The sequence below is a fragment of the Microcebus murinus genome, chromosome 10 (assembly GCF_040939455.1).
Source record: "Microcebus murinus isolate Inina chromosome 10, M.murinus_Inina_mat1.0, whole genome shotgun sequence".
NCBI classification, from domain to species: domain Eukaryota; kingdom Metazoa; phylum Chordata; class Mammalia; order Primates; family Cheirogaleidae; genus Microcebus; species Microcebus murinus.
Window position 1 is genome coordinate 6,103,765 of NC_134113.1, and position 20,921 is coordinate 6,124,685.

At 54.0% G+C, this 20,921-nt stretch overlaps 1 protein-coding gene across 2 annotated transcripts in view; it reads left to right on the plus strand.

Annotated features, from left to right (window-relative positions):
* Positions 1–16,067, plus strand: part of TTLL1 (TTL family tubulin polyglutamylase complex subunit L1) — a 36,920-nt gene extending 20,853 nt beyond the window's left edge. For both annotated transcript variants that reach the window (XM_076006934.1, XM_012741924.3), the window contains exons 5-10: positions 1,863–1,997; positions 2,296–2,404; positions 7,087–7,230; positions 9,883–9,969; positions 11,869–12,032; positions 15,803–16,067. In XM_076006934.1, the coding sequence (XP_075863049.1) occupies positions 1,863–1,997; positions 2,296–2,404; positions 7,087–7,230; positions 9,883–9,969; positions 11,869–12,032; positions 15,803–15,932 (769 nt within the window). In that variant the 3' untranslated portion in view covers positions 15,933–16,067. The remainder of the gene's footprint in view (positions 1–1,862; positions 1,998–2,295; positions 2,405–7,086; positions 7,231–9,882; positions 9,970–11,868; positions 12,033–15,802) is intronic.
* Positions 16,068–20,921: the final 4,854 nt, after the last annotated feature.

Here is a 20,921-nt window from a genome sequence, read left to right on the forward strand (position 1 = left end):
AGCCCCAGACAGGTGGGCCCAGGGTGTACTTCCCTGGGTGGGCTCCTGGGGGCTGTCCTGCAGCTGCTGGCCCTGTCCCCTGGCCGCTATCCCCTGTGGCTACCATCTCACCCCTGTTTCCTCCCTGGTGAACCAGCCTCTCACTTTGTGAGATGGAAGGAGCTTGTCACCAAACAAATATACCTTTGGTCTTTACTACCAATTTTTCTTAATTGACTTTATATTTTAGAGCAGTTCTGGGTTCACTGCAGAATGGAACATAAGGTGCAGCGAGCTCCCACGTGCCCTTCCCCACATGTGCACAGTCTCCTGTGATCAGCATCCCCCACCAGAATGGTGCATTTGTTACAAATTGATGAACCGACATTGACACATTGTCATTGTCACACAAAGCTGGTATTTTATATTGGGGTTCTCTCTTGGTGGTGTCCATTCTTTGATTTGGACAAACATATAACAACATGTACTCACCATCACAGGATCATACAGAGCAGTTTCTTTCACTGCCTTGAAAATCCCCTGTGATCTGCCTGTTATCCCTCCTGCCCCCTCATTCTGGCATCCATTGGTCTTTTTACCATTTCCATAGTTTTGCCTTTTCCAGAATGTCATATAGTTGGAATCATGCAGTATGTAACCTTTTCAGATTGTCTTCTTTCATTTAGTAATACAAGGTTCCTCTATGTATTTTCATAGCTTGATGGCTCATCTCTCTTTAGCACTGAATAATATTCAGTTGTCTGGATGTACCAGTTTATCCACTCACCTACTGAAGGATATCTTGGTTGCTTCCAGGTTTGGGCAATTATGAATGAAGCTACTATAAACTTCCTTGTGCAGGTTTTTGTGTGGACATAAGTTTTTCAACTCCTTTGTGTGATTGACAGATCCTATGGTAAGAGTATGTCCAGTTTTGTAAGAAACTGCCGAGTTGTCTTCCAAGTGGCTGTACCATTTCACATTCCTACTAGCAATGAACGGGAGTTCCTGTTGCTCCACATCCTCACCAGTATTTGGTGTTGTCAGTGTTCTGAATTTTGGGCATTGTAATAGGTGTGTGGTGTATCTCGTTGTTTCAATTTTTTTTTTTTTTTTTGAGACAGAGTCTCACTTTGTTGGCCAGGCTAGAGTGAGTGCCGTGGCGTCAGCCTAGCTCATAGCAACCTCAAACTCCTGGGCTTGAGCAATCCTGCTGCCTCAGCCTCCCTAGTAGCTGGGACTACGGGCATGCGCCACCATGCCCGGCTAATTTTTTCTATATATTAGTTGGCCAATTAATTTCTTTCTATTTATAGTAGAGATGGGGTCTCGCTCTTGGTCAGGCTGGTTTTGAACTCCTGACCTGGAGCAATCCGCCCGCCTTGGCCTCCCAGAGTGCTAGGATTACAGGCGTGAGCCACCACGCCTAGCCTGTTGTTTCAATTTGTATTTCCCTGATGACGTATGAAGTGGAGCATCCTTTCATAGGCCCAGTTGCCATCTGTGTATCTTTTTTAGTGAGGTGTCTTTTAAGGTCTTTGGCCCACTTTTTAATGGTATTTGTTTTCTTACTGTTGAATTTTAAGGGTTCTTTGTATATTTGAGATAATAGTCCTTTATCAGATATGTCTTTTGCAAATATTTCCTCCCAGTCTGTGGCTTATCTTTTTATTAGCAGTGTCTTTTGCAGAGCAGAAATTTTTAATGTTAATGAAGTCCAGCTTGTAAATTCTTTCTTTCATGGATTGTGTCTTTGGTGTCATGTCTTTTTTTTTTTAATTAAAAAAATTTGTTTTCTTCTTTTCCTCGCCCCCTCTGTGTTAACCTCTAGATTTGGTGTCATATCTTTTATCATCTAATTTTGACTTTTCTCTGATGTTTAGGTTTGTGTCTCAGTCTACTAAAGAAGCCTACGTGATCTCTCTGTATATTAACAACCCGTTACTAATTGGTGGGAGGAAGTTCGATCTGCGCTTATATGTCCTGGTGTCGACGTACCGCCCGCTGCGCTGCTACATGTAAGAGGCCTTGGGGTTTGTTTCCATTCTTAAGATTGTGTTTTAACCTAATGCTGCTTGCTTTTTAGCACCATCATAAGGTTTAGTACAACAATGCATGCGCAGTGCCTGGCACAGGGTAAGTGTTACGGAAAATCAGAGCAGTTAACCCTGATGCTGATGTGAGTCTTACAGATAAGAAAGCAGCTCTTTTAAAAATGTAAAACAAAAACAAAAGGCAGCTCCTTTTAGAGAATGAAGTGGTACATTTTAGTTATGTTTTCCCTCAGACTTTGAATCAATCTAAACTCCTGCGTAGGTACAAGCTGGGGTTTTGCCGGTTCTGCACGGTGAAGTACACCCCGAGCACCAGCGAGCTGGACAACATGTTCGTGCATCTCACCAACGTGGCCATCCAGAAGCACGGGGTGAGTGGGCCTGCTCTGTGCCATGGGACGGGCTGGCCTCGTGGGCTTCCTCCTTTTTCTATTTTTGCCAGAGAGGACAGGGCGGATATAGGAATGATATCCAAGCTGTGCCCTGACTAAGGCCCTGGCACTGAGGGGACTGGGGGCTCTGAGCCTCAGGCGAGGCTGTCCTGGGATCATCAGCCGAGTGCCAGCATTAAACAGTGTTACCTCACAGGGCTGGGAGGTGCGTGAGATGCTTTACCTGCTTGGTCATTTATCCATTCCACCAGCACGGACTGCCACAGACTTCACGGTGGCCAGGCTCACAGTCTCTCCCTTTCCGATGGCACGAGAGCAACGCACATCCGGTAGAAACCGTACTTCGAGTACCCATGCAGCAGTCTGTTCTTCACTTTCAGTACAGTATTCCATAAATTATGTGGAAAAGTCAATACTTTATTATAAATTAGCCTTTGTGTTGGGTGATTTTGCCCAGCTGTAGGCTAACGTCCGTGTTCTGAGCACATTTAAGGTAGGCGAGGCCAAGCTGTGATGTTGAGTAGGTTAGGGGTATTAAGTGCATTTTTGGCTTACGATATTTTCCACTTAGGACAGGTTTATGGAGACACAACCCGTCGTAAGTTGAGGAGCGTCTGTACTCATTGAGCACCTGTGCGAGTTGGTCCCACTCTAAGTAAGATACACTGAGGGGCAAAAACTACCTTGGCAGCTAATGTCATGGAGCCCAGAGCTTCTGGGGAAAGGCAGTCATCAAATAGTCACACTGATGAACGTGTAATGACACACTGAGCTGCTTGCTCTGAAGGTAGGGAAGCCACACCTGAAAGAGCGAAGAAGCAAAGGACCCCCAGTCCGGTGGCTGGAGAAGGCTTCCCCGCAGAGGTGGTGCTGGAGCTGGGCTCTGAAGCACGAGCAGGGATAATCCGGAGGAGGTGGGGGAAGAGCTGGAGTAGGGGTGTGGTGTGTGCCAAGGTCCCGTGGCAGGCAGGAGAATTGCAGGAGCCAAAAGGAAGTCAGGGTGGCCAGAGCCCCTGGCTTGAGGGCAGTGGCCTGAGAGGGGGCAGCAGAGGCTGGTGAGGGTGGACACACAGGGCTTTGTGGGCCCTCTTTGGGTCTGGGGCTCTAATCTAGTCCTAACATAAACCGAAGGTCTCTTTTCCTCGTGAAAGGCTCTTCCTTCTATTTGAGTCTTACTTAAGTGGAGGATCTGAATGCCCCGTCTTTTTTATAATGTGAGGAGTTAAGAGAGTGAGTATTGGTATAAAGTAAGCTTGTCTGAGTAACCTGCTGTAGAGTCTGGTCAGACCAGGCTGGGCTCAGTCCTAGGCCTGTCCCTTCCCTCTGTGTGACTTGGGCAAGTCGCCAGCCCCCGGGCCTCAGGTCTCCCCGTGGAAGCCAGGGATTCACCTTGCTGGTCCTGGGACGACTTCGGCCACCGGTTACCGAGGCTGAATGGCTTCCACGTGGGCCGACTGCTCACCCCCACCCCCTGCACGCCTTCCTGAGAGCAAGCCAGGTGAGCGTCATTGGCACAACAGCTCTTAAAGGGTAGAGCAGGAAGGACTCGGCCAGGACCTTACTAATAAGAATTGGGGAAATGACCTTTCAGGCGACACAGCACAAAACCACCAGCCTTCGTGAAGGCTGAGCAGGGACATCAGAGCCTTCGTGGCCAGGTGGCACATGTGGCACAGTAGTGGGCGTCGGGGTGGAAACGGCGCTGACCAGCCGCAAATCCACTGGCGCTGGCGTCCCTGAAAACCATGTGGAGTGGGCCAAGCCTCCTTGATCCGGGGGTGCCAGACTGAAACTGGAAGGGGCCTTCCTGGGAGACTGGTTGGCTGGGTCACTTATTTTCGTCAATAAGAAGCAGAAACCAGTTTTTAAAGTCCCGGAAGCAGCGGGCATAGGCAGTGCTTTATCCTGGCACCTCCACGAAGCCCTAGAAGTGGCCGTGCTCTCCACACGGTTCCGTCTGTGACTGCCGCGTTTCCAGCGGGGAAGGTGCTGTCTCTGGTAAACCTAAGCTGTAACCTCGAGTGAAGGCTCCGCAGGGCTCCCTTTTGGGATTGAATAAAGAATAGCTGTCGCACTGAACACTGGGATGTTGTCAAGCAGCCCTTTCTCCTGGCGAGGCCCATGAGCCACACCCCCGCTGGCAGGAGGTTGGAGGCCAGCAGGGCAAGTGGCAGTGCAGAGGACCGCTGGTGGCAAGAGGGCGGGGCCTCAGTGCCGTGACAGGTGCAGGTGTGGAGGCCTGAATGGGCAGATTGATCCTGCTGCGGGGCTGTGAGGGCTCCCTGGTGTCGGAGGGCCGGGCTCAGCAGGCAGAGAAGGGGAGAGAGGGCAGGGTGCGTCCAGATGTGTGGGATGTTTGCTGATTGCTTTGATGAATTGTTTTCAGATAGTTGATAAAATAATATTCCTACAGATCAAAAAACTGGAGACATTTACTTGCTTTTTATTTTATTTATTTATTTAGAGACAGAGTCTTGCTTTGTTGCCCAGGCTAGAGTGAGTGCCATGGTGTCAAGCCTAGCTCACAGCAACCTCCAACTCCTGGGCTCAAGCGATCCTCCTGCCTCAGCCTCCCGAGTAGCTGGGACTACAGGCATGCGCCACCACGCCCAGCTAATTTTTTCTATATATTAGTTGGCCAATTAATTTCTTTCTATTAGAGACGGGGTCTTACTCTTGCTCAGGCTGGTTTTGAACTCCTGACCTCGAGCAGTCCGCCCCCCTCGGCCTCCCAGAGTGCTAGGATCATAGGCGTGAGCCACTGCGCCCGGCCGACATTTACTTTTTTTTTTTTTTTTTTTTTAGAGACGGGGTCTCGCTCTTGCTCAGGCTGGTTTTGAACTCCTGACCTTGAGCAATCCGCCCGCCTCGGCCTCCCAAGAGCTAGGATTACAGGCGTGAGCCACTGCGCCCGGCCGACATTTACTTTTTATATGTATACTTGTATAAGACTATTTTTTGCTGTGTATACCTTGTTTCCAGAACTTTTCCTTCCTTTTTAATGATTATTTTTAGATTATATATAGTATAAAATTTGCTATTTTAACCATTTTAAACATGCAGTTCTAAGTACATTCATGTTATGCAACCATCACCACCATCCATCTCCAGAACTCTTTTCATTTTGCTAAATTGAAACTCTATAGCCTTTAAACTTTTTTTTTAAAGGTGGACATGAACTTTTCCTGATAGTAAAGAGAATCTATGACTGGAATCAGAAAAGAATTGGTGGACAGTTAGCCTAGCTTTTCCTCTAACTTTCCCTAGTCCTTTTTAGAGAAAAGGACTCAAATCCTGAGTTGTTGGAGTTGTTCACCATTTTAGGTGAACAAGCTTGGGCACCTCATCTTTTAAAGTATTTTAATAAAAACACATGTTTATACATGTGGATTTCACTATCTCTTAACTTGAAAAGGTCCTTTTTTTTTCTTGAGACAGAATCTTGCTCCGTCAGCCCAGGTAGAGTACAGTGGTGTCGTTGTAACTCACAGCAACCTCAAATTCTTGGGCTTAAACGATCCTCCTGCCTCAGCCTCCCGAGTAGCCGGGACTACAGGCATGCGCCACCACGCCCAGCTAATTTTTCTATTTTAGTAGAGACGGGGTCTCACTCTTGCTCAGGCTGGTCTCAAACTCCTGACCTCAAGCAATCCACCCGCCTCGGCCCCCCAGAGTGCTAGGATTACAGGCGTGAGCCACTGCGCCCGGCCGAAAAGGTACTTTTAAAAAATATGGCTAATTCTCTGTTTTTATCTGCTGTGAGTCAGTGGTGTTTGTTCATTGGTTGGCTGGTTTTGTTATGGTTCACAGTTCTCAACTTTCTACTTAGAAAATGAAATTCTCCAGCTCTTTGCCTTCAAAGGCAAGCGGCATATGGAGAATTAATTTCCAGGGACAGTGGAATGGGAAGAGCACTGAGCTGGCGCCCGGACACCTGGGCCGGGGTGCAGCACCATCCCAGTGAGGGGGAAAGAGCTGGCGCCCGTCGCGACCTCTCTGAGCTGAGTCGTCTCACCTGCGACATGGGATGAAGGGCGACTTAGCAAGGTTGCTGGAGAAATACATGTGTGGTGCTTTTAAACTGCAGTGTGTGGCACAGCTGTGTTAGGCTGGCTCCCCAGGAAGGAGATGCGGGCAGAGATCAGCGTGCAGGAGGTTCACGGGGCCCCGGGTCAGGGTGGCACTGGTGAGGGAGGGAGGAAAGCGGACCCCGTAGAGGGAGGGTCAGGCCGAGATGCTGCTGCAGGGGAGCCCAGCTGGCCCCGGGGCCGTGGGGCTGGGGTGGCCCTGCAGAGGGGCCCTGTCCCCGAGGGAGGCATCAGCCAGTCACCAGGTCGTGCCAGCTGACCGAGGGCAGCTGCCAGGGAGGGTCTCAGCTGGGGGAACGAGCGCCTTGGTCGTAGAGCAGGTCGGGGCAGCACCGCACAGCACGCGCTGTGAGATGTGAATGATCAGTCATGAGAATTTGGGGAGCTGAGCGTTTTAAAAATATGCACATACTAGGAGGCCCAGATCTCCGTGGGTGGGGGTCCCGTCTGCCTTGTGGGACGCCTGCCCCACGCCCAGGAGGCGCTCCAGAAATGTTTGTGGAATGAGAGCAAGCGACTGGATTCCTCTGGGGCGCGTGGCCTGAGGGGACCCCTGTCCCCTTCCGTCTCCAGGATGACTACAACCACATCCACGGGGGCAAGTGGACTGTGAGCAACCTGCGGCTCTACCTGGAGAGCACCCGTGGCAAGGAGGTGACCAGCAAGCTGTTCGACGAGATCCACTGGATCATCGTGCAGTCCCTCAAGGCTGTGGCGGTGAGTGCGGGCCTGGCGGGAGTGCGGGCAGTTCTCAGACGTGTCCGCAGTGGGACGCTTCCGTTCTTTTGCTAAAAATACCTGTCTTTGGCCGGGCGCGGTGGCTCACGCCTGTAATCCTAGCACTCTGGGAGGCCGAGGCGGGCGGATCGCTCAAGGTCAGGAGTTCAAAACCAGCCTGAGCAAGACCCCGTCTCTACCATAAAAATAGAAAGGAATTAATTGGCCAACTAATATATATAATATAAAAATCAGCCGGGCATGGTGGCTCGTGCCTGTAGTCCCAGCTACTTGGGAGGCTGGGGCAGGAGGATCGCTTGAGCCCAGGAGTTTGAGGTTGCTGTGAGCTAGGCTGACGCCACGGCACTCACTCTAGCCTAGGCAAGAAAGCGAGACTCTGTCTCAAAAAAAAAACAAAAAAACAAAAAACCACAAAATACCTGTCTTCACCTTCTCGCCGCCTACGTGTCTGCCAGAGGCTGAGGTCATTTCAGGAAGGGACAGGGCCAGCTTCCGGCCAGGTGCCACCAGGGGAGCCGGCAGCCTCTCCGGCGTAGCCACGGGCCCTGTGCGCCTTGCGGGAGTGCACCGTCCCCGGCCGCCATTAGCTCCACCTACACCCACTGAGTGGCAGTGACTATTTTGGCAAGAACTGGTGTTTCGGAGGTGGACGTCCTGTAGCCTCCTCGTTTGGGGGCACCTTTCTATGTTTTAATTTTGTTTAAGACAGTGAAATTTAGCAGTGGGGGGTTGTATACCAACTGCAGTGACACTAATGTTAATAAGTTCTGATAACCCACCACCATCAGACCAGCTGGGGCATCCTGGCTTTGTTATTTCATAAATATTTAGGCTTGGAAATACCCTGCCTCCTTTATTTTCATACCTCTTCTGTTTGCGTGCTGGTTTGCAGTGTGCGTTTGTGTTTTGTTTTCTAGTTTGAAAGCAGGTGCACTTCTTTGCCGAGGGGGAAGGGGCGCACGCTGAGCGCCACTCCCAGTGCTGCGTAGCCGGGTCCCCGAGGTGCTTTGTTTCCCCTCTGGCTTCAGGCCAGGCCCCACCACGGCCCGACGGGTGACTTTGCTCCAGGACCCACCCTTTCGGACCCTCAGACACCTCGTCTGTGAACTGGGGACCATGACACCAGTGTCTCGGGTGGTTATATGAACAAGTGCTCTGCAGAGAGGAATTGAGCTGTTGGGAAGAATTCAGTGCTGTTAATCCCTTAACACGCATGACCGTGTGACTCTTCGTGCCTGATTAAACCAGCCCTTTCCATCCCCTTCCTGGCCCACTTCAGTTTCCCCTGCATTGACAGAACTTTGAGAAGAAGTTGGCTGTTTAGTCAAGAAAACCTGTGTTCTCTATTCTGGCCTTCTGGCCTCTGACTGTCTTCTTCTGAGCCTCAGTTTCCTGAACTGAACAGCTGTTAGATTTCTAAGGTCTTTCGGGTCTTTGGAGCAGGGCTTTATTTATTCAGTTTTTATTCACTGAGCAAATATTTTATCACCTGGTTTTTACCAGGTACGTTGTCTTCAGAGCATCTAGGGCGAGGCCGATGGAGAGACAGGCACGCGAGGGGCCTGGCGCAGGGGGGAGATGGGGTCTCAGACCACGGGGGGCCCAGCCCCGGAGCAGGAGGTGAGACAGGGAAGTTGAAGCCACAGCCTGGGGGTCAGTGTGCTCAGAGGCTGGAAAGAACAGGGATTGGGGAATGACAGGTGGGCTAGTAACTTCCCATATTACAGACGCTTTGTGGGACAGTGGTCTGGGTGCTGGCGGGGGTTAGGCCACCAGGCTTTTAGTGTAAATGACATTGTACTACATTGCATGAGGACACAGCCCGCCAGAGCCTGGCCTTCCTCCCTGAGTAAGTAAGAAGGGCCGCCCGGCCCCGGCCCCGGCCCCCTGAGGAGTTCCCAGCTAACCCAGCATCTTGTAGGAGCGGAGTCCACACGCCTGCTAATGTGTGCAAAGGCCTTGCTGCCCGTCTCTGGTTCACTGACCGGGGTGCGCGGACTCTGGGGAGTGTGGAAAACTGCCTGCTGGCCGCTCCCAGAGGTTCGAGTCCAGACAGGCTGGGAGGGCCAGGAATCTGCATATTAAGCAAGCAGCTCGTGTTTCTTACGTACCTGGAGAACAGTTTATCCAAGGTCTGTCTAGGTTAAATGGACTTGAAAATGACAAAGGAAATTCAAAACCTGTGAGTAAACAGATTTACGTTTGTCCCTTGGAACACGTTCGTAATCGGGCCAGAAGGGGCAGCAGGCACCCGGTGGGGGCTAGTGTTTGTCTGTGCTGAGGCGGCACAGGCCTCGCCTACAGGTTTCCGGGCTTGCGCCGGACGTCTGTCCGCTCCAAGGACAGTCGCACGCCAGCGGAGGTGCTTGGTGCTAGTGGTCTGATGAGTGAGGTGTGGAGACACCAGCTACTGCCCCATCGGGTCCCCGAGGCAGGTTGGGGAAAGTGCTCGGTCTCCGAGCCCCGTGGAGGAAAGAGGAGGGAGGGCAGGAAGCCTTTGGGCATGGAGGATCGGAGCCCGGGCCCCAGGTAGTCACGACAGTGAGGAGGGGCCTGCTGGCCTCTGAGGTGTTGGTCTTAGCGGTGCCCTGGGACACTGGCTGTGTAACCCGCCGGTCACTCTCTCTGCAGCCGGTGATGAACAATGACAAGCACTGCTTTGAGTGCTACGGCTACGACATCATCATCGACGACAAGCTGAAGCCCTGGCTGATCGAGGTAACTGTGTCAGCACCTGTACCTGCAACCCCCACCTGCCCACAGAGGGGGGCTGTGGCCCACCTTCACATGAGCTTGGTGGCTGTGACACCCTGGCCCCCAGGGCGCTTCCAGGCTACTGTGGACTCCATCAGTCCTACACCCTGTCCCCCGGGCCCTGCCCTGTCCCCATGGGGCCAGTGTTCCCATCTAGGAAAGGAGCTCACAAACTTGGAAGCCTGGCCAGGGGTGGCATGCTATCCAGAGATACGGGACGCACTGTTCTTTGGCATACGTGAGGGCATAGTTTACAAGCAAATTCAGCTGCCTGATTCAAGTAGAGGCTGCAGTGGTGGCGTTCCAGAAAGGGCCAAGTGCGCACACTACACACCCTCCCTGTTTTTGTTTTTTCTAGAGAGAGGGTCTTGCTCCATGGCCCAGGCTGGAGTAAAGTGGTACCATCGTAGCTAACTATAGCCTCCAACTCCTGGGCTGAAGCAGTCCTCCTGCCTTGGCCTCCCAGAGTGCTGGGGTTACAGGCAGGAGGCACTGCGCCCAGCCCCACCCTCACTGTTTCGTGGTGCCTTTTCCTGATGCCAAGCCTGGAGACTGATGCGGCGTCCGCAGCAGTGGGCACAGGTGCACCTGTCTGAGGTCCAGACCTCAAACCGACCTTGCCAAGGTTGCCCTGCGGTTGATTTGAGGCCTGGAGGAAGAACTTCAGGCCTCTGAGAGGGCACAGGCAGGAGGAAGAGCATCACACCTCTGGAACATCAAAGCAAAGGCATTCTAGTTCTTTTTATTTATTTATTATTTTTTTGAGACAGTCTCTCTCTCTTGCCCAGGCTAGAGTGCCGTGGTGTCAGCCTAGCCCACAGCAACCTCAAACTCTTGGGCTCAAGCAATCCTCCTGCCTCAGCCTCCCGAGTAACTGGGACTACAGACATGCGCCACCATGCCTGGCTAAATTTATATATATATATATATATTTTTTTTTTAAGTTGTCTGGCTAATTTCTATTTTTTTTTGTAGAGGTGGGGTCTTACTCTTGCTCAGGCTCGTTTCCACCTCCTGGGCTCAAACGATCTGCCCGCCTCAGCCTTCCAGAGTGCTAGGTTTACAGGCGTGAGAGCCATCACGCCTGGCCTCAGTGGTAGTTTTAGGGGCAGCTGATGTCTGTGCAGTTCATTGGCCCCGTGCACGTTGGGCCCCTGCCAGCAGCACAGAGAGAGAGTCTGATGGGGCAGCCTGGACTTGCACGTTTGCTGCCCTAATCCCCATGGCCTGGAACAGCCAACCAGACAGCTGCCCGAGGTCACCGGAACAGTCTGCCTAAAGTACACGAGAGACTCGGTGGTGACTGAGGGCCTGGGGACCCTTGCAGAGTGGAAGTCTGCATTTCGGCATGTGGACTTTGTGAAGTTGCTTAGCTTCCCAGAGGGCTCGTGGGACTGACGTGCCACGTGTTGGGTGGCTCCTCATTTGTGCCGATGCTGCTCTGCTGGTGCGGTAGCTCTCTCGGCAAAGCGAGGGAGCCGTTACCTGCACCCAGACCCCACACCGCTGCGTGGTCACCGATCCCAGCAAACCTCTGGGCAGCTCTTGGTACTTAGGACAGAGCTGATCACACAGGTAGACGCTGAAATTATGTCTGTGATATGTGCTGACCCAGAACTTCCATTTACGTGATAGCTAATCCTAATCCTGTCTTTAAGTATTATTTATATTTCATTGAACAGCTAACAAAAGTAGGTCACAAAATGCCCCCTGTACAAGTTGCTCTGAAGGTGTTAGATGTTAACAGCATCAAACGGTGACACTTTGTCTAACCCGTGAGGTAGCGGGCACGCTCTCCTGCGGCTCACGTTCGTCCCGGGGAGCGGGTGGCGCGAGCGGGAACGCTGGTCTCTCCCGTCACAGGTCAACGCATCCCCGTCTCTCACCTCCAGCACCGCCAACGACCGAATCCTTAAGTATAACCTGATCAACGACACCCTCAACATCGCGGTCCCTAACGGCGAGATTCCAGACTGCAAATGGAACAAGTCCCCCCCAAAGGAAGTTCTCGGCAATTACGAGATTCTGTAAGTCTGCATGGGACCGCGTGCTTGTCCTTCTGTGTGTCAGGGTGACGCATGCCAAGGTCCCATTTGGGTTTTCTGGGCATCTGTGGACTCGCCTTATTTGCGCAGAGTGTTTCATTCATTAATGACATTCTGGGCTAGATCAGGAGGTGGCAGGAAAGCAGTTTGGGTGCTAAGCTAGACCGCCGTCTAGTCTCCTGCTTAATCAGTGTTTCTGAAGCACTTCCCGCACACCAGGCTCCGTGCCAGCTGCTGGGACAGCTCGGAGCAGGATGGGCGGGCGCTTGTCTCATGCGGGTTGCTCACGCCCTGCCTCCGCCACTCGGAGCTGGGTGACAGCGGGGTGAGTCACTGCTAGCGTTTGAGCCTCAGTTCGTACACCTTCAAATGGGGATAAGAAGACCTGTCTTAAAAAAAAAAAAAAAAAAAGAAGACCTGTCTTACAGAATGGGAAGGAAAAATGATAACAATAGCTCATCTTTGAGGGCTCACCACGTGCCAAGAACTGTGCTGAGTGCTCTACGCACATGGTCACGTTACCCTCCCTAGTGACCTCGTGAAGCAAGCAGGAATCTTAGCTCCATTTTACAGATGTGGACACAAAGGCTTACAGCGGTTGAGTGGCATGTTTGCAGTGACAAGAGTGGGAACAGAGTGAGAGACCATCAGGAGGGCAGCGGTCGTTCCTACGATGGCCTATCGGGGGCCATTGAAAAGACTCACTTAGCACCATACTGTGGGGCCTGGGAGGCCGAGTGGGAAAAACAGATTGCAGAAAAGGGTATGTAATGTAATCTAAACAAACGCCTCAGAGCACGCATGTGTGTACACTGCCCTGTGCACGCTGGTCTCTGTGTGTGGACGAGCAGGGCCATGTGAAGGGACACGTGTGTGTCAGCGTGGATGCTGCGGGGGCGGGGGAGGGAGAGGACAGCCAGGGAAAAGAGGAGAGTGGGTGTGTCAGGATCACACATAGTTCTGTCAAAGTAAAAATGAGCATTCAGTTTAAAATTTTAAACAAAGGTGGAAATATGTAGTGAAATTCACACTTACACAGAGATCTCAGGCTCCCAGCTGGTAGGTGCTGCTGGCGGGAGAATTTGAACACAGGCCCTGGACGCCCGGCCCACACCTAGCCACCCCCACCTCTGCTGCAGGTGACGTGGGCTGTTGACCTGTATGCGCAGCAGCTCCTTTGGGGCAGGGAGGAGAAGGGGAAGGTGACTTCAGAAAGGAAGTGTGTGGGGCTTCCGGGCGGCGCTGGGGCCTCTGGAGGAGGGTGGTGGTCATGAACTCCAGGCCGACCAGCGGGTGTGGTTGGTGGTTCCCTCCGCCATGGCCAGCTGCCTGGGCTGGGAATGCCCAGGGCGGGGGCTTGCCAGGCAAGGAGGATGGTGAGCGAGAGGGCAGAGGAGCGCTGGTGATGACAGAGGAGGGCAGCAGGGCAGGAACAAGTCACGGCAGTCCTGGGGTCTCTGGGGAAGTGAGCTGGGAGAAGAGTCATTGCTGTCCCCGGCAACCAGGAACCAGGAACCTGAATCTCTGAGGAATTAGCGGCAGGGACCTGGAGGGTCAGAGGTGACCACAGGAGGCGGGCAGTGCTGCCGATCTGCTTTGGAAGGAGCTGGGAGGTGTTAGAGAGGAGGCCCCTCCAGCCTGGGCGTGGAGGGTGGAGAGCGCACCCCCCATGAGGGGCTGCCAGGAGGCAGCACGTGTGGCGAGAGCCCGGAGCCTGTTAGAGCAGGAGGCAGGGCGGCCTTGCAGGGGTGAGGTAGGCCTGCAGGGGTGAGGCGGGCCTGTAGGGTGAGGCGGAGGCCTCAGGGGAAGCGGAGGCCTTGAGGTTGCTGGTGATGGGTGGAGAGTTCCGGGGTGCACAGAGGAAGAGTTCGGGGGTGGGGGCAGACTGGGGTGTGTCCAGAGCCGCTTGGCGTTGGCAGCGCGGGCGGTGGGGGTGGTGTGAGGGTGGCGGGCGTCAGCTGCGATGGGGCCTCGGGGCTCGGTTTTCAGGGCCTCTGTGGGGAGGCTGTGCGGGGAGGACTTGTCGGGAGCATGGGGGTCTTGGTGGGCCCCTCTCAGTCCAGCGAGGGTGGCGGGGAGGCTGGCTTGTCGGGAGCCAGTGGAGCCTTTGTCCCGTCCAGCCCTGGCCTCCTCGAGGGAGTGGGCCACACAGACGCGCCTCGCTGCTGGTAGTTGAGGAGACAGCAGGCGACCCCTCCCCAGTCCGTTCAGCCATCGTCCCCACTCCTGCGAGCCGAGCCGACAGAGGCTCTTGTGCAAACCGCTGTCCCTAAGCTCTCCCATGTGGGTCTCGTCCCCCCTCCCCGCGCTTCAAACACCCTCGCAGTAGGCGTGGTGCTGACTGGGGAGGGCCCTGGCGTCTGAGGGGCGCCACCCTTCGGAGTGTGCCGGCGTGCACAGGAGGAAGCTGGCAGTGCGAGCGAGCCCGTGCGCCCGAGGTCACACCGCCGGCCGCAGGCCCCAGAGCAAGTGCCCTGCTGCCGCCCAGCCTGCCGCCCTGGCACCGGCACCGCGAGGGTTGGTGCTTTGCTGCTGCTGCCCCAGGGCCCGGTTCTGAAGCTGTTGGCTGTACTTTCCCAGTTTTTTTTTTAAAAGATACTGTTCTGAACCCTAACTGTGACTAGATTCTGCCTGTCAAAGCCCAGGAGAGAAGCCTACGGGAGTAGGAACTTATAAGAACCATCCTGTCTCTGCCTGGTCCTCCTCTATATCAGCTTAGTGAGTGGCCAAACCGTCCCTGAGAACAGCCCACCCTGGGTGCCAGCTGCCGGCCAAATGCTCCATTTTGTTTGTTTTGTTTTTCAAGCAACACAGACCAGCACAAACGCTCAGTAAACTGGCACCCACGTGTGGTCCTTTTGTCCATCCATTCCGTGTTCTTATCCCCTGCCCTAGAGAAGCTGCTGGGGGCGACCATGAGCCAGGCAGGTGGTCACCCTATCCCTTGGGTCAGTACCTTGGACAGGGACAAGCAGGAGGGAGATAACGTAGGAATCGGAGTCGGGGGCTCCAGCGGTCCCTCAGGTAGGGGTGTCTGACCTGGGGAGCCCCCATAGGCGGAACGGTCAGTGTCACTGGGGTGTCCTCTGTCCAGCTTTGCTGTGTCATGGGGATTGTGGCCACATCTCTCCTCGGAGAGCCAGGGAGGAGACCAGGTCCTTCATGTCGTCCCGACATCCCCACCCCAGCACAGTGGTCCCTGGAGTGGCTGCCATATGACAGTCAGCACGGGCCTGCTTCCTTTTCAGTCCGTCTGGCACCTGAACCCCCGTGGGGAAAACACATTCTTTTTGTGTGTTTGTTTCGTCACTCCTACTGTGAGCCAGGAAAATGCATTCTTCAGCCTGAGACGTTTATAACTCATGCCCCATTCAACCCGCAGATCCCGATTTTGGCAATAAACATGTAACAGGATTACACCTTTTCCAGAAGTCAGCAAAATTAGCATTTGGCTGATGCAGCCTAACTGAGCATCTGAGTCCTTTCGTGTTTGATATAGATGCCTGCGTGTAACGGAGGGTCCTGGGTCAGGGTGGTCAGCGTGTCACACCTAGGGACGCCCTTTAGCAGTGGACAGAAATGCCTTTTACGCTCTGCTCTGCTGCTGGACGGGCTCTGAACTCGGAGCCAGGAGTCCTGGTGAGGCTGCTTCTCTGGTGACATCGAGTCTGCCACACCGCAGCCCAGTGGCAGTGCTTGTTGCAGCTGCCTCCAAGGGAGCTCACCGTGACCCTGGAGCCGTTCGTTTCCAGGTACGACGAGGAACTGGCCCAGGGTGACGGGGCTGACCGAGAGCTGCGGAGTCGCTCGGGCCAGGCGCTGGGGCCCAAAGCGGGTCGATCGAGAGACTCGGGGAGAACCGTCCTCACCACCTGGAAGTGACGCCAACCCGGGCTCGTGGAGGCCACTCACTCTGCCTGGGCCCCTGCTGAAGACCTATTTTAAAATTTCCTTTTTCTAGAGCTTTTTTTCCTTTCCTAAGCCCTGTAAATAAATAAAGGCACTTCTTGGAAAGGTTATGGAGTCTATGTCATCAGTGCTGGCAGCGTTGAGTCACATAAATGTATAAAACTAGCTCTTTTGACAGAAACTAACAGCTCCAGGCCGGGCGCAGTGGCTCAGGCCTGTAATCCAAGCACTCTGGGAGGCCAGGAATTCAAAACTCCCCTGGGCAACATAGGAAGATCAAATTAGGTGGGCAGGGCCTGTAGTCCCAGCTACTGAGAGGCTGAGGGGGAGGACCTCTTGAGCCTGGGAGTTCAAGGTTACAGTGAGCTATGATGATGCCACTGAACTCTAGCAGGGGAGTCAGTGAGAGAGACCAGTCTCAAAAATAGAAACAAAAGAACTCCCTACCTATTTCGATGTCAGTAACAGGATTTTGTTGTCACAGGATAGATACATCCTTCAGACGGGTCTTCCCCTGGGGCCTGTGCAGGCTGAGTGCCCGGGTAAGACGTGTGCTGAGTGAGCGTGTCGTGTTGTGTGTGTGTGTGTGTGTGCATACACAATCTTAATGGTGTTTCGCTGGCAATAGGGAAAAGGTCCCTCAGTGCGTGTGGCAGAGGGTGGGGATGGCAGTAACTACACAGACACACTTGGTATAACATAAAGTGAAAGCAGCAGACCACCGCTGGCACTGAGCCAGCACCCCCAGAACTGCACTTGGGGACGGCTTGTCTGCCCTTCTGACACGCCCCGGTCTGGATGTGCGTCCGTCTGTGCCTTGATGTGTGGGCTGGATGTCTGCTGTTAGGGTGGGCGTGGCGTGAGTCTCTGAGTCGGGCCTGGCTCGGGGCCTGGCTCTGCGTTTATTTGCCGTGTCCCAAGGCCGTCCCCCTGGCTCCTTGGTCCTTTGTTTCCTAGTGTCTAAAACGGGGATTAATTACATTTGCCACAGAAGTCACCAGTGCCACAGCACAGGAACCCCCCGCCTGGCAGCCTCACCCTTGCTTGCTGTCTCCTTGCCACGGGTGCTGTGATCTGCACGGCTGGCGACCCCCTCGGCTCTGCACACGGTGGGAAAGACATTCCTGTTGACTTCTGCCGGCTTTTCCGCCCGACAACCCCGGTTCTCAGTTGTGTTTGTTTCATTTTGCGTCTCAGTGGATCTGGGACGAGGGTGGAGTCCCTGGCGGGGAATGCTGGCCTCACATTCCTCCTGTCGGAGAACTAGAGTTGTTAGTTTGCTGGTGGCCGGGTTGCCAGGTGAGGGTGAGTCTCTGCTAGATGGATTTATGTCAAATATTGACTGTCGCATTAGTGATGTCATGTTCTGCGCAGATGTTTCCTCCGAGCACTCCAGAACACACACAGGTAGGAAGTGTGCGCAGCCCGCGGCCGGCCTGCAGGCTGAAAGCGGCTGGGCTGGGGACTGTGATAGCCAAGACACGAACAAGACCCCTCTGTAATGAAGTCTGAGCACGGACAACAGCATGAACATCATCCAAGCCACAAAATGTGGAAACGACCCCGCCCCCAGCCCCCAGCCCCCACTGGGCCAGATAACGGGAGTGGTTGTGGCCGCTTCACCAATCACAGCTTCCCCCTCACTCTGGGCTCCCCGGGCTGGAGACAAGGCTTGTTAAGATACCTGATCCTAGAATTGCCCCTGCCATGTGAGAGCAGCCAATCCAGATCAGACCTGAACTTAAACCCTCCCCAAATCACCCAGCGCACACCGAAGCCCTGGAAGTCCCTCCTGGGGCCCCGCGCTCCCCTCTATGCAAGGAGCAATCACCAGCCTGTTCACCGCAGGGTGTCCCTGGCGGGCTCTGGGGGGAGAGCAGGAGACTGAGAACCTGTAGTGATTTAACACGGGGAAGTGCGCTAGTCTGGACACGGCTGAGTTGGAAGCAGCATTGAATTCTTCCCCGAGGTTGGCAGAGGCCCTGCCCATCCTTGGACAGCAGGTACCCACGTCCTCTCTTCAGCGGGTGTTGCAGGAGCTGCAGGTGCTGTGGGTGACTAAGGATGGCGGGGCCTCGGAAGAGCTCGGAGCAGGAAGCTGGCCCAGGGCGCCGCTGTGCCACGGCTGCCACCCTTCCCTGCGAAGTAGCGGGCGCTGCTAGAAGGGGGCAGTGCTGTAGCTATTTAACTTTTACAAATTGCATTTCCCACAAGGCCTTAGGGGTGCACTAAGTTAAAAAAAAATCAGCACCTTGAAGGGTGTTGCCATGGGAAGGAGCCTTGGCCCTCACAGGTTCAGTCCTTCGTTGGGCAAACGGGGAGCAGGTGCAGGGGAGGGCAGGGACTCCCCAGGGTCACGTGGTTGGCAAAGAGTAGAGGCCGGCACGTGTGACGTGGCACTCAGTTCTTTCCAGCACAAGGCGCCGCCTCCGCATCAGGAAGGCAGAGGTGGAGGCTGAGGCTGAATTAGCAGGAAACACCTGGTCACAATGGCAGCCGGATAAGACTGAGGGGGCGAAACTGGAGATTATAAAATTGACAAATATTGGCAGTCACTCACCATATATAAGGCTTAGGAAATCGGAAGATGCATGAGGGGCCGGGCGCAGTGGCTTATGCCTGCAATCCTAGCACTCTGGGAGGCCGAGGCGGGAAGATCGCTTGTGCTCAGGAGTTCAAGACCAGCCTGAGCAAGAGCAAGACCTCATCCCTACTGAAAATAGAAAAAATTAGCCTGGTGTGGTGGTGCATGCCTGTAGCCCCAGCTATTTGGGAGGCTGAGGCAGGAGGATCTCTTAAGCCCAGGAGTTTGAGGTTGCTGTGAGCTAGGCTGACGCCACGGCACTCTGGCCCAGACAACAGAGTGAGACTCTGTCTCAAAAAAAAAAACAAAAAAAAAAACAAGAAACAAGAAGCAAAAGGGACTGTGCATGGGGTAATGACACAATGTGTCAGAAGACCCGGCTGTCTCCCTGCCCTGCAGTGTGCTGGCTGTGTGACTGCAAGCAGCTACGCAGTCTCTCTGAGCTTCGCTTCCTCATCTGACCAGTAGCGATTGTAACCTGTGCCCCACTTACCTCATGTGGCCATCATGAGGAAGGGGAGATAATGGTTGAAAAAATGTCAAGCCAGAATTAGTTAAAATTTTTGCTATAACTTTTGTTTTAAGACCCAGTGCCTGGCTGGGTGTGGTGGCTCATGTCTGTAATCCTAGCACTCTGGGAGGCCGAGGCGGGCGGATTGCTCAAGGTCAGGAGTTCGAAACCAGCCTGAACAGGAGCGAGACCCTGTCTCTACTATAAATGGAAATAAATTAATTGGCCAACTAATATATATAGAAAAAATTAGCCGGGCATGGTGGTGCATATCTGTAGTCCCAGCTACTCGGGAGGCTGAGGCAGGAGGATTGCTTGAGCCCAGGAGTTTGAGGTTGCTGTGAGCTAGGCTGATGCCACAGCACTTACTCTAGCCTGGGCAACAAAGCGAGACTCTGTCTCAAAACAAAAAGACCCAGTGCCTGCCCTCAAGTTTACAAACGTATGTGGACAAGGCATATGGGGTAATGAAAAGGACGGCGCAGGCTCAGTGCCAGAGGAGTAGCGTGGACAGCAGGTGCTCCAACAGCTCTGATCCAGGCTGGCTGGGGGGTCAGCCAGGGGCTTCTTGGAAGAGGAGCAGCTCAAGCTGCATCTCAAAAGAATGAGGGGAAACAGCATGGGAGGTGGGGGGAATAGAGGGGGATAATTTCAGAAAGATGGTTCAGGGCCAGGTTAGGAAGGATTTTGGATGCCTGGCTAAAGACTTCGGACCAACTCTGTAGACGCTAGGGAGCCATTGAATGTTTTTGAGGAGCAGAGTAACAACATCAGTGTTCTTAAGAGATGTGACTCTGGGCGTGGTCCAGAGAGTGATGTGTGTGTGCAGAGGCTGGAGGGAGGCCCAGCAGTGGAGGCAGCTGAGGAGCTGAGCATGTGGACTAAGGCAGGACAGTGAGGACAAGGGCAGGGGAGGGAGGTGTGCGCACGGAGCCTGCTCACCTGCTCACCTGCTCCCTGCTCGAGGATCTGCAGAGTGGCAAGCGATTCTCAGTGGCCCAGCAGGGGGCGTGCATGTAAAAGGGGTTCCAGCCCTGAACGTAGAAGTAGGTGGGCTTTGCAAAGCTGCGTTAAAACTCCAGTACTTTCCAGGAGCTGTTCAGAGAGGTCATATTACTCACGGTTACGAAATAACCGTGCTTCGTGGTAACAACTGAATAATTAGAAAGTCACCAGTTAGCCTCCCTGCCTGCATCTCCTACTAGTTAAAAGGAAATCAGAAATTTCAGAACAAGAATTAAAATAAAGTCTATGGGAAAGCTGGACTTGGCAAACTTTTTATTTTTATTTTTTTGAGACAGGGTCTCACTTTGTCGCCCAGGCTAGAGTGCCGTGGTGTTATCACAGCTCACTGCAACCTCCAACTGCTGGGCTCAGATGATCCTCCTGCTTCAGCCTGCCTGGAAGCTGGGACTGCAGTGCACTAAGGAGGCAGACTTCTTGGTGTGCAGGTGCCCTAGGCAGAGTCTCCTCGTCCCGTCAGCCAGTGTCTCTTTCTTCGGTCAGCCAGCATGGCAGAACCTGTAGGGGCACAGCCGAGAGCCAGCCAGCCGGTCCTGCTTCCGGAGCTCATTCCCAAGGGAGAGGGGAGGGAAGGGCGCAGTCCCCATGCAGGCCAGGAAAGGCTGTGACTGTGGAGGGCAGGCACCATGGGAGCCCCAGAAGGGAGGGGGCCTGAAGGAGGGGGGGGGCAGCTGGGTGGAGGTGTGGAGCAGGGGAGGAGCTGTCGGGGCATCCGGGCTGCTGCCCTGGGGACGAAGGGGGCCGCAGTGCTTTGGCAGGGCTGGCTGCTGGGCGCCCCTGAACCCTCTTGGTCTGGAATGAGGGCCTGACGCTCCGAGTGGGCCCTGTGGACACGTCTCTGCCG